The following is a 13327-nucleotide window of genomic DNA, read 5'->3' as shown; positions in this document are numbered from 1 at the left end:
TGGCAGTTAAAAGGTTACAAAGGAATTAATTGTCATTCTTGGAAAAGTGTTGAAAGAGAACCACAGCCATGAGTTCTGTTGATTGCGATATCTAGATGCTGTAGCTTCAACAATAATATGTATTTAAATATATTCTTATCTAAATATAAGAAAGTAAATATCCAACCTTGTGTGTGTTCTGTTTAAATGGAAAATACGGAGCACATTTAAGTTAGCTTGTAGCTATTGTTATCTTAAATTTAGTGTTTCTCATGTCTACGTAACGGTGGATATTACATACCGTAGAAGTGTTGCTGAATCCTGTAGGCAGTATTACTGAATTTATATTTTTCCAATCTACAGTTCTCAGACTCTGAGTGTGCCAAAAAGGCCTTGGAACAACTCAACGGATTTGAGCTGGCTGGTAGGCCAATGAAAGTTGGGCACGTAACTGAGCGCACTGACGCTTCCAGTGCTAGTTCGTTTTTGGACAGTGATGAGTTGGAACGGACTGGAATTGACTTGGGAACAACTGGTCGCCTTCAGTTGATGGCACGACTTGCAGAAGGTATGTGTGATGATTAATAGGAAATGTGTGAAAATACAGAAGTTTGCAGAATTTGAATTAATACACCGCACAGAATATTATGCTAAATCTATGGAATGGTATTTTTATGCTTTTGACAACAGTTAGGTTTCTGATACTTCTGTTACTGCATCCCTAACTGAGTGAAAAGTGCTTGCTACAAAGTACGTTCGTATTCTGTTCTAGGTACTGGTTTGCAGATTCCCCCAGCTGCACAGCAGGCTCTGCAGATGAGCGGATCTTTGGCATTTGGAGCTGTGGCAGGTAAGAAATGATGACCTATTTTTGAAAAATTTATGCTTTGTAATTTTGAGACAAGAGGTACTTAACTACATTTTGTGATCTTTTAAAATGAGAATATAGGTATTACAGCATGTTTTACAAACTGTAAAACGTTACAAATCCATGAGCAAATAAACAGTGGCAGTGTATGACAGCTTTGATGGGCGTGATTCACTTTGCATTATTTTGGGCAAATCTGTTGTAGTTCACTTAATTCATCCCAAGCCTTCATCTCTTTATCTTTACTATTCCCTGTACTAACGGGGACTTATATGTTCTACTGCAGTGCAAGTGTTGACTGTTAAAAGTGGCAGGCTCATAATTGGAAGGGGATTGACCCTTCTGAAAAAAGAGAGCTGTACCAGGGTCAAGAAGGTTATTAGGACTTTATGGGGGACGTGGCAACTAAGGCTACGGTAGTGTTAGGTTTATACAGTGTATGTCCTGGTGAGGAAGGACACTGTACGTCAGGGAATTTGTGTGTTGCTTGGAATTGGCTATAGTTTGTGTGTTCTGCAAGTGGGTATGTTGGAACTGTTACTGACACTTTATTTTGTTGTGAGAGGAAATAAGGCTGAGGATATGATTGCTGCTGCTAGTTCATAGCTGGCCTAAACAACAAACTGTTCAAGAGAGCTTCAGAACTAGAGCAATGAGTAACCTCCTGCAGGAGATGAGGAATTTACAGAGTGGAATTTCTTCTTATTATTTTTTATTAATACAAGAACAAAGGGCATGAAACTGTCATAGCAGTAGAAAAGACTTGAATGTCACAACTAACTAGATGCTGGAATGTGAGAGAAGTGTCAGGCAATCAACAAAGAGTAGGTGGCATTGTTTTGTTTGTCTTCCAGCAGAGTTTGTGACAGAAGTGATTCAGACTTAAGATACACCTGAATCATGTTACTGAAGTTCAGGTGCAGTTCTGAGAAGAGCATACACATGAAACTGTAGACAGTTGCTAAGAGAATATAATAGGGTCTTTCCCTATTTCCCTACTAGATACACCTTTGGAAGGAAAAGGAACTGGCTAGTGAAAGAAAAATATGGGTTGAGGAATAAGGGTTTTTTCCTATCTGAGAAGAAAAAGATGAAAAAGACACAGTGGCAAGGAAAAAGCATATCTAGTCCAGAAAGAGAAGGGAAGATAAACAACACTAAAATTAGATCACCTTTAATGTAAGCGATAAAGTGGTGTGACAGTCTTGCTTGGAAACAGGTGCAGTCAATGAGAAATGAGAGAAATATTTTTAAAAAACACCAATGCTTTTCCTCACCCCCATATTTGAAAGAAACAAGCCAAAGAAATCCAAACTCCCCAAATCAGGAACATGGCCAAAAATGTCTGACACAGCTGAACTGTTAGGATAGCATGGAATCAGTATGAGACAACATGGCTGTGGAGAAATAAATGATAAGGCTGAATACAGGTTTTTGAAGAATGTGCATGTTTGGTAACTGTAGAAATAGAAGTGGTAGGAGTAGCATTGTTTATTCCACTTGTATTGTACAAAAGGAATAATGCAGTCGTGCAACTTAAGTAACTTTGGAAAAAGATAAAGCTTTTTACTACCATAGAGTCATGAGCTATCCCCAAAGTGAGATTTGGTTATGGATTAAAGATCTCTTTACTCTTGTTAGAGAAAATTACTACCAGGAATTATGTCATTATGGGAGACTTTAACTTCCCTGATACAGATTGGAGAAGAATTGCTAGTAATAATGGTGGGGCCCAGATATTCCTGGATGTGATATCCGACAAATTTCTTCATCAAACACTCACTGACTCATGAAGAGGGGATGCTATTTTAAACTCAATTTGGTAAGTAATGAAGATGTTATGGGTGAGAATAGAAATGACCATTGACTTGAGGGATCATGAGTTGCTCAAGTTTAAACGGAAGGATAAACAAAACAGGTCTGTAACTAAGGCTTCTGATTTCAAAAGCGGTGGTTGAAGAAACAAGGCAATAAAGTCATCTGGTCTAAGCAACTTGGGTGTTTGAAGAGGCAGGATGTAAGAAGTTTCTTCAGTTCCAAATTGCTAATGCTATATTGGATCTGTATTCCACAGAAAGAAGAAACAGTCCTGTTAGAAATGGGCTCCACACCAAACTGGGTGATAAACTACCTGAAAAGAAATAAGGAATAAGCACAGAGCCGATGAAGAATAGGAAAAAGGACTGATAACAAAACAGTATTTTTAGTTTGGGAAATAGATGAAATGAGAATTACCTACCAACAGTCAGATTGAGTTAGACCTTGTAAAGGACATGAAAGCATAGGTGAAGATTCACCAACTCTTGAAGAGAACAAAAAGGAAGCGGGGCTGAGGTTGAATGAAAAAGTACTCCCAAGATGTTTCAAAAGAATCTCATTGCCTCAGTTTGTAGTGGGGACACTGGCCATAAAGTTTGGAATTTGAGGAAGGGAAGCTAGTAATATGGATTAAAAAAAAGAAAATTATTCACAAGGTAGAAGCAGAGCTAAAAGTAAGAGCTGAATGTACTCAGTTCAGAGAAGTAAGAAAACTCCCATCAAATTAGTGAGGGAATAGGTACATGAAATATGAGGTCTGATACCTGGTATTGTCAATAAATAAATATTTTAAGTCTGTAATGCAATATATAGCTGGAATATATAGCTCTTCTCTCTGAACTTTGGACTTGTGTCATTTGGAAGTTATTAAACTGGAGAAGTGGGTAGTACAGGAAGTAAAAGATGTGTAAAGAAGCTGGCTCAAAGACAGAGGGATTTTTTTCAGGTGAAAGCTGGGAAGGTTAGAGGCTGTTGTTGAAGCCAAAGTTCAGGTGTTGGGCTGATCTTGCTTAATATTTACATGAATAACAATGGTCAACAAGAGTAGAAGTGAGGTGAGTAAATACAGAGGTGCTGTCAATAAGGGATTCTTGGGGTGTTGTACATAGTTCACCTGTTCAGGATTGAAACAAATTCTAGTTATACAGCCTGGGAGCTTAGCAGTGAAAGATGGCCGAGGAGGAGAATATCTAAATACTCCACTTTATCAGTGAGCGAATATGAACTGTCAGCGTGATGCATTTTTGAAAGGGCAACTGCGTGTTCCTAGAGGTAGCATACTTGAGCATCTGAGATGTAATGTACACATTCGTGAACAGTTCTGGTTACCAGTGTTCAAGATGGATTGAATCAAACTAAAATAGGGAAGCTAAGGAACTAGTTTTACGGAAGACCTGAGAACTTGGACATTACTCCCATGGAGAAGATTCCAGCAGGAAAAAGAATTGAAGCTAAACAGTCGTAGCTGTGTACTTTCTGTTCTCTAGTAAATTTTGTCTGAAAATCTGAAACTTAAAATAACCATGAGGCTATAGAACATTCTTCTAATGCTTTGTGGGACAAAACCTTCCTTACTTTTGGGAAGGAAACTATCTGTTCATGAAAAAGATTGAGATAGGGTGCTGCAATAGAGGGACGAATAGGTGTTACCATCCAGGTATTTGATCTGCTGTTCTGTTCTAAGTAATTACTTAGAAAACTGGGCAGTTTTCTTGGCAGGCTTTTGTTTATTTAAAGCTAGCTATGTTTCAAAATAAACATGCAACTTCATTTTGTTTTAAGACACAAAATGCTTTGACAGATATTTCTGTACTTCTGCTTTCTCTGTACTAAGCATGTACTTCTTAGTCATGCTAAACTCACTACTCTTACAGATTATATATACAGAACATACTGAAAAAGTTACTTTGATCTTAACTTGACATATATTAATTTTAGTTTCCATATATGATTTGAAACTGCACGTAGGGAAGAACTAAGAGTTGACAGTGAAGAGTGACAACTTCTAAATTCTGAGTGAATTTAGAAGTGAGAGGAGAGGACCATTCTTCAATCATGAGCAACAAGAAAATTCACTTAGTTGATGAAAGATTTGGTGGACGGGGGGGTTATGTTTCGGAGGTGGTAGATAATTAACCTGTGAAACTTGTTACCACAAGATACTGTTAGCTGATCTTTCCATGTTTAGAACAGATTTGACTCTCGGCCCTAGACAGAATTTGAACTGGTGATCTTTGTAGATTTGCCAGATTTGGTGCAGGTGGCCTAGAGCATTCGGCTGTAGAGTCCCAGGCTGACCGACATTTGGTGAGTTCAGCTGTACATGATGTGTACGTGCAATTGGGTCAGAATCACGGAGGGAGAAGTCTCTGTCCTCATCTAACTAGAGTGATTTAGGAGATTTGGGGTTTTGCTTTTTTTTTTTTTTATTAAACATGTTTGTTTACAAAAAAGTTCGAGTAGTAATTAACTAGGTAATTAGTTATAGATTTGGCCAAATCCATGCAGTTTCTGTAGAGAATACAGGCTAAGACAGTCTTCCCCATTATGGTATTTCTCGCTTTATGGAGCTGAGGATTTCTTTGTGTTCAGTTCCAGATGGAAAACATGCTAAACGTAGCTGATTCTTGTTACAGCTCAGCCTTCAGAGCTTGCTCCTTCCATCTCTTATTTTTCAATATGGTTCCCAGTACGTGTTGTTCTATGGAAGGCACTTGGGAAGTCACTTGAGGAAGACTTGTCTTTGGGGGTCTCACTGCCTAATACTTAGAGCAAAAAAAAATTCACTCCTGTCGGTCCCCCGCTGTTGTGGAGGAGGGTTTATTAGAAAGGGAAAAAGTATGTTGATTCCTGATACCTTCAGGTATTTCCAGGTAAGCTTGGAAGCTTACTTGGGGTCCATCACTTTACTGCTTTCTAAACAAGTGAATTAAGGTGACGGTTAACTTTAGTCTTCTAACTCCTTGTGTTTGTGTGAATTAAATTGGAACATAAGTGAAGAGGCTTATGCTTAAATTTCTTGCATTCTGAAGTTTTCTCTTGGTTTAAAGATGTCGAGTATTGGAGTCATATACTTGGAAATGGTTAGAAAGTCTGCATTCGTCTGTTCCCATTACTTCAAATTGGGACAGCTATATGTTATTAAACCAGTAATTAGTGTTTTCTTGGCAAATTAAATGTTCTGAACACTTTAAAATGTTTTGAATTAGAAAAATACCAAAGTAACTTGTGTCATTATGACATTTATATGAAAAGATAACAGGTGAAGTATCACCTTATTCTACTTGAAATTAAATTTGATATCTGCTCTCAAAATGTCACATTTGGATAACTGTGCTTAAATGCTTTCTGTTAGTAAAGATGCCAAACTTCTAATGCCTGTAAGAATTGCTGTAATTATTTTCTCATGGAATAAAATACGTCTTACAAAGATTTCAAGCACAGCAGAGGCAAGGTGGAAATGATACATTGAATTAAAGGACATGGTCATGTCTTTCCTTTTAAGGTGGTGTTTCTCTTTGAAATATGCTTACCTTTGTGGTCATGGGATCTCTATCAAGTACAGAATATTCTAGCTGAGAAGCTGAAATTAGTGAAACTACTCACAACTAGAGAGGAACAGTGAGAGTGGGTTGAGGTACTTGAACAAGCTCTTAACCACAAAAATATAAGCTAAACAACCTGGCTGGCAGGTAATGATACAATAATGCTAGCAAGCATACTAATTAACTTCTGTATATTTTTCTTTAGATTTGCAAACGAGACTATCTCAGCAGAATGAAGGTAAACTAGCATTTGATATCACTTGTTACCAGTAGGTTTTGTTGCAGATGTCTGTAAGTGAAATGCTTCTGGTGCAGTTTGCCAACAGCCTGAGAAATTGTATTGTATTAGTAGAAAATGCGTGGGTTTGCGTTTTTGTTTGTGGGTTTAGGTGTGGTTGGGTGTGGGTTTTTTCCTGCCTTAGAGGTAGGGACCAGGGGGGTCATTTGAGAATCAGGAGTTTGGGGTTACTGTCCCTGGATTAGTCATCATCTTACTCTGACTGCGCAACCCTTAATGTCTGCGTATATAGAGAGAAGGTGGCCGTTATTTCAGCTAAATTAACAGAAGCTTGCAGCCTATGGAAAGGGCAGCCTATAGGACAGTGCTTATCTTTCATAAGATGTACTGTGATGACAAGCAACAATAAATGACAATAACTTCATCATTACTGGGAAAGAGTAGAGATCTATTCTACAGTTAAAATGTTTATAGTTTTATAAATAGTTGTCAAATATTTCCTACGTTATGCGTTTCCAAGGGACAAAAGTACAGATCTACTTTTTTGAAGGCTAATTCAACATGCTTAAAATACGTTTTGAGAATTCTCAAAGATGTCTGTCACTTCCTGTGAAGTCGGATGGGGTGGTGCCACTCCATCCTGAGCTGCTGCTTGGCTTCCATGAGGAGAGAAAAATTAACGGTGCTGCTGGCATACAACTCAGGCAGAATTTTTAGATGCATGTGAAGGTGCATGTATCTGCATTTACATGTTTAAATTGAAAATCTGCCAAAATCAATGTACAGGGTTATCTTTTCACTTTTCAGCTTCAGCTGTAGTTCATCTGTGCTATTTTCTGTATTAATTTAAAATTTCTCTATCATAAATAGTGTCTAGTTATGAGTTTTGCTTTCCTGCCTTCAATTTTCTAACTGTTAACTAAACAGTTAGAACTGTTGCTATTAGTGCTGAATGTTGGGATTTTAAAGAATAGGTAGAAGATACTCATTTAAATTGGAGCCATGCATAGCAGGTTCTTAGATTTGTTACTGTTTTTTTCCATTACAACAGTTCTGGCTGCAGCTGCTTCTGTACAACCACTTGCAACACAGTGCTTCCAGCTTTCCAACATGTTTAATCCTCAGACGTAAGTGATTTATCATTGTCTGTTTCTGTTTGGCATTTGTTGATGACTTTAACACCTGAGAAAGGAATCAGAATGTTGCAGAGGGTTTTTTGATGGGTTTTGGGGTGGATTTTGTCCGAGTGATAACAATTCCATCTCTGTCCTGTTCTTCCTCCACCCCCTACAGTGAAGAAGAAGCTGGCTGGGATACAGAAATTAAAGATGATGTGATTGAGGAATGTAACAAACATGGAGGAGTTATCCACATCTATGTAGACAAAAACTCAGCTCAGGTATGCCTGGTTCCAAGGAGACACCGAGCAGGTTTTAGGAGTGTTGTTCCTTTGTCGTGTGTAGAGGGAGCATTACAAATACCTCCCCCCCCCCCCCCAAACTGGATCTAAATTTCTTGAAGTTACTTTGCAGTTTTTGCAGAGCGTAGGTGGTTCCCTCCTGTTTCGAGTCATTGTGTGTATCTCGAACGCAGGTATGAGAGAGGTTTTCTGGTGCTGCAGTCTGCTCTTAGAGATGTACACAGCTGAAGTTACTGTGGAAATACAGGCTGAAGAGTAGTGACCTCTTTAATTCTGGCATTTGGCTTTTCCCTTAAGCTGTGCATTTCCCAAAAGCCAGGGACTTCCAGTTTCCTCTGTTTCTAGAGAATACAGGCTTTAGCACAAAGGACACCCTGCTCCCGCAGACTTGAGCTGTGCAGTTAAATGTGTGCCTAATCCCATGGTTGGAAACAGTTGTGTTCACTAGTAATGTTAAAGTCTTGCAGTGGGCAGTAGGAGCGCCTAGAGTTAGAGAGGAGAAGAAAAAGGGCTGCTGATGCAGCCTTAATTACAAGTTAATGCCTGTTTGAGGGACTCTCAGCCTGCATCTTAAAAAGGCTAATACATTTTTCTTCTGTGTTCAGTTTGTTTACACAATCCCCAGACTGGTTATCTCTTCCCCTGTATTTCAGCTCTTAGAATATAAACTGTGGAAGGTCTGTAAAGAGATTTGGCCTTCTTGAACCCCTGTTATATAGAATTCACAGCCCACACTGAAGTACAGTTTTCAGACACTCTCATAGTCAGATTAACTTGTAACCATCAGACCCTGGAAGTGCCCTGTTGTGTTCCATTCTGTTGTGCGAGGCTGAAATCTACACTCCTGTCCCTGTCAGTATTGCTTAGATGGGATTGTTCTGCCCTGGTAACGCACTTGGCACTCGCAAACCTTTGTTACCGTTGTGCTGCTTCTACAGAAGACTCTTGTCACCTGAAACCCTTTCATGGGGATTACTGAGATGTTAGATTAGAGATGCGCTGCAGTCTGGTACATAAAACAATGTACAATCTTCCCTAGCATTTTTTTAATCTTTGAGATCACTGCTATGTTGGACTACTGGGCTGATGGGAGGTAGAAGCCTTTCCCACAGTATATTAGTCTGTTACTATCTTAGAGAAAACAAAACGTCCTTTGACAGATGGAAAAAAAACCCAAAACCAAAAAAAACCCACACAAACCCCCCAAAACCCCACCACCCTCAAACCCCAAAAAACGCAACAGCCCTCAACATACCTCACACAGGTTCTGAGCACATAGAGCTGCAAATCTGGTTCACGTTAGCAAGTGGATTTAAAAGAAAAAAAACTACAGCTACTGTATCATTGTCACAGTAGCACAGCGATGACCCAGATATAAAATACCCACTGATATTTAAAAATACCATATTTGAACGTAAGTTTCCACTGTGCTGTTCTGTTTTCCAGGCTTAGATTCTGGTCACGTTATCTTTTAAGTATTTTCATCTCCCATCTTTTTAGGGCTCTTTCCCAGACAGACAGACTTCCCAGGCTAAGGGCTGTCAGTAATCAGCCATGAAAATGTGATTTGTTGTGGGTGAAAAGATTGCAGTCCCAGCTGAACACATGGTCTCGCGTACCGCACCAGTCCACACTGTGGTGTGTTAAGGAAAACTAAAGCTTTATGTTGCTGTATCTCATTTCAGGGTTTAAGCAGCTTGGATGCCTGTGCAGGGGGAGGCTGAGAACAGAACTGTGCCTGTTAATTGCTTAATGCCTTAAACATCAGCCCCGATCTCAAGTTTCCCCCCTGAGAAGGAATGAGTTAGATCACAGTGGGAAGAGTTAGTACGGGCTGGCAAAGGCTGCTAAAGGGAAGGCTGGATTCTGTTTCTTAATATATTCTTTTCCTGTAAAATCTGTTTCAGCCAGAATCTGATCTGGTTCAAGAATTACTGGTAGGAGTCTATTTTTAAGCAGGCAGGCAGAAAAATGCATACACATTACTGTGGGCATCTGTGTGTCTTGCAGTTGTTGAATGTGACTATTGTGGTACTCTGGATTAGGCTGGTGTAATGCTTAATTTGCAGATACAGGACTTCAGGTATCTCTGGCAAAGTTAAAAGATCAGTCTGTCATTCATGTTCGATACCATCTTAGGCTCTTCTTGCCCTGCTGTGATGGGTTTTCTCTCTTCATCTCAGTCCTTGTTCAAGTAAAGACAGACAGATGCTGAAGTTCACGTAGGAGGATTTTCACAGTACCAGTCTTCCTTGAAGTGCTGGACGTCCTTCCTGCCCCAGGGAGCAGGGAGTGCTTTTAAGCCCTTTGAAAACCAGACTGTGAACTTGCGTATCTAGTTAAGCATTTGTGGTTGAAGTTGGTGATTTACAGAACCTGACAGCTAGCCTGCAGTAGAGGTAGCCAGACTCCGTGTGCTTTCTGTTATGCATGAGATTTGTAATCGGGAGCCATTAGATGCTCTCTTTGAAGGGTTATCATGAGCAAGTAAGCAATCCATTACTTGTTGATTTCAGATCAAGCTCACATTTGGTCTGTTTTGCAGAATCCTATTTAGAAAAGTTTCACGCTAAGATAACTGTTACAGCGTGGTAATGCATGTCAGTAAAACCTGTCCACTACTCCGTTGTCTCATGCTCATTCTGCGTTATGGGTTGATACCAGTAGGAACATAGTGAGGCGGGTTTGCTGCCTCCGCAGCCACGCCGAGGAAGTGTCTTGAGAGCAGGCGGTGTGGGACGTTTCTCCAGCTCCTAACGGACTGTAACACTTGTGTATTACAGGGCAACGTGTATGTCAAATGTCCTTCAATTGCTGCTGCCATTGCAGCTGTCAATGCGTTGCATGGGAGGTGGTTTGCAGGTGAGTGGATTTCATGTGGAGACCTACACTTAGTCATCAATTACAGAAATGACCAAATACTGATTATTTTTCTTTTTTAAAAATCTTCTGATTAGGTAAAATGATTACAGCAGCGTATGTACCTCTTCCAACGTACCATAGCCTTTTCCCAGATTCTATGACTGCAACCCAACTACTGGTTCCCGTTCGACGATGAAGATGGATTTAGTCAGTTTTGTACATAGTTATTTTTTGGAGGAAGATTGAGTTATCTTTTATTTAGATAAAACTAAAGGAAAGGATTTAATGTCATTTTGTGTACACTTCCTGCTACCTTTAAAAATAAAATGAAGTAAGCAGAAATGCAGTGTGTTCATTCTCCCTAACTAGCATTTCCACTGTATACAAAGCTGTTGACTTCTTGTTCTGCCTTGTAATTCTTGTACATTTACTAAGGTGATCTGTAGGAACTGAGAAGTAGCTCATAGAAAACAAGTTCTCTCTAAAAGGCAGATGGGACATAATGACATTTTTAATGTTTCACAAGCCTTTCTTTTAATGCAGCAATTACATTTTACATTTCACTAAATGTAGGTGATCTGCTAAAGGTTAATACCAGAGATAGACTTTATGAAGGGACATATTTAGTGTTTTGTATAAATGGAAAATTCAAAAGGCTACTGAAAGCTGACTCGAGACAGCCACTCAGCTTGCTTTGTGCTGAATAATTGGTAAGAATAGAAGGATTGAAGGGTTTTATTTCTTGATGGTAACTTTTGATTAATGTATCTGTAAAAGTTTCTTTGTAAATACTGTGTGAGGTGTGTCTAAGTTTCCAAACAAAACGATCTCTGCATTTCCAGATAAGTTTCTATGTCTGCAGTGTGGCACAGTTGAAGGATTTCAGTCGAGTCTGAAAATCGGTAGGAAATACAGAAACGTGTTTTGTTCTGGTTGCATATAATCTTTGCTCTTTTTAAGCTCTGTGAGCTCTGAAATATATTTTTGGGTTACTTCAGTGTGTTTGACAAGACAGCTTGATATTTCTATCAAACAAAGACTTTCATATTGCAACAATCTTTGTAAGAACCACTCAAATAAAATTCTCTTAAAAAGGCCTTCATGAAGGTTTATTTCTCCGTGCCTCTAATGTGACTTAAGCAGTGTGTGCTCAAGACTGGAGGTGAGTGATATATGCTTTGAAATGGCAGATGTTTGGAATACCGCTCCTCTGGGAGAAAATGCAGGAGCTGGTTCCTGCCCTTTTGAACCCTCCATGTACTGCAGCCGTGGTTGTTCAGGGCCTGTGGGTTTTCTCACTGCCCAGGCAGTGGATGGCCCTTGCCCTGTCTCAGGCCTGCAGATCCATTCCAGAGATAACTCCCCCTCCCCACGTCCGCCCCTGTCTCTTCACAACCATTTGCAAAATCGCGGGGATGTAGGAGTAATTTGTGTTGGCTTTCAGACTGGTTTCTGATGAGTCTGGTAGTGGATTGCCCTCTTGGTACCCCTTTTCCACCTCCCTGTTGCTTGTAACCACCAGCTAAGAAAAGCTGTGTTTGACAGAGGTGTGGAGAGTGTGTTCCACCCAGGTGGGCAGAAGCAGGCTGGGCAGGGCTGCTGGTGGTGCTGCAGGTCTGCGGCCTCTGGGGCGCTGCCATTGGGGCTGTATGCAGCTGTGGCTGAGCTGCGAGAGACTGTCGTCAGCAGTCCAGGAGGGAGCCACAGGAGGAAATGGGACTGGGCAACTGGAGGTAGTACAAAGGCCAGTGTGGGGAGGAGCCAGGAATATACCACAGGAGGGTGCCTTAGGAGTACGTGACACAGCTGAAGAACGCTAAGCAAAGCTGCTCTCTAGTTTTGCTTGACCTTACTTTTTTAGTTGCCAGTATTAATCCACCAGTGGCAGTTGGAGTAAAACTGGAGCTGTTCCAGAGCAGCTGTGTTGCTCGACTTGGTGGTTGTTGGCGCAGTTTCTCTCTCAGGTTACTGAGCTGCGTGACAGCAGACAGAGAGCAGGCTTTTAGTGGCGGATTTGTGTTTCTCCTTTAAAAAGTGGGGAAACAGCACTCGTACTAGGTAAAGGTTGTATAGGTGCTGGTTCTGGTTCTGCTGCTAACCTGTGCTCTTCTACCCTTAAACAGAAATAAAGGAGGAGCAAAGATAAGCCTTGTTTCAAAAGGTAAATAACAGGAGATTGCAACACTAAACTAAACAGTTCATAGATCAGCTGTAGGCAGTGCCACAGAGGCTGGTGAACGGTGGGGAGTTGTCCTGGTCTCCCCGCAAAGTGTTGAGCACCTTGTAGACCCATTAAGCAGCCTGTAGGGAAAGACTCTGGCTCTGGTAGCCCAGCTCCTACAGGTGAAGCCCCCTTCCCTTGCCGAGGGAATGAAAAAAGCCACTGCAAGTTCCTGTCGCTGGAGGCAGCCGCAAGCACTGCTTCGCCCTTCCCTTCTCTGGCAGGGCTGTACAGCAGAGTGCCCCTTGCCTCACAAGGGCTGTAGGGCTGCACCCGGCCGAGCTGCGGAAGGTGGTGCAGTAACGCAGTAACCTGGGGCACAGCCAGTCCTGAGGGGAGAGCTTCAGGAAAGGCATCGCTCCAGGCCTGACAAGGA

The 13327-nt window shown here is 40.8% G+C and overlaps 1 protein-coding gene across 3 annotated transcripts in view; it reads left to right on the top strand.

The window, feature by feature from the left end:
• RBM39 (RNA binding motif protein 39) overlaps positions 1 to 11827 on the top strand; it is a 32313-nt gene extending 20486 nt beyond the window's left edge. For 2 of the 3 annotated variants that reach the window (XM_050907529.1, XM_050907530.1), the window contains 7 exons: positions 343 to 547; positions 752 to 829; positions 6416 to 6448; positions 7500 to 7575; positions 7742 to 7847; positions 10652 to 10730; positions 10826 to 11827. In XM_050907529.1, coding sequence (XP_050763486.1) covers positions 343 to 547; positions 752 to 829; positions 6416 to 6448; positions 7500 to 7575; positions 7742 to 7847; positions 10652 to 10730; positions 10826 to 10926 — 678 coding nt within the window. In that variant the 3' untranslated portion in view covers positions 10927 to 11827. Of the gene's footprint in view, positions 1 to 342; positions 548 to 751; positions 830 to 2545; positions 2670 to 6415; positions 6449 to 7499; positions 7576 to 7741; positions 7848 to 10651; positions 10731 to 10825 lie in introns of those variants that run through there. The other variant, XM_050907531.1, reaches the window with a different exon arrangement.
• Positions 11828 to 13327: the final 1500 nt, after the last annotated feature.

This window comes from Gymnogyps californianus, chromosome 17 (genome assembly GCF_018139145.2).
Source record: "Gymnogyps californianus isolate 813 chromosome 17, ASM1813914v2, whole genome shotgun sequence".
Classification (NCBI taxonomy): Eukaryota; Metazoa; Chordata; class Aves; order Accipitriformes; family Cathartidae; genus Gymnogyps; species Gymnogyps californianus.
This window is presented reverse-complemented; position numbering and strand designations above follow the sequence as displayed.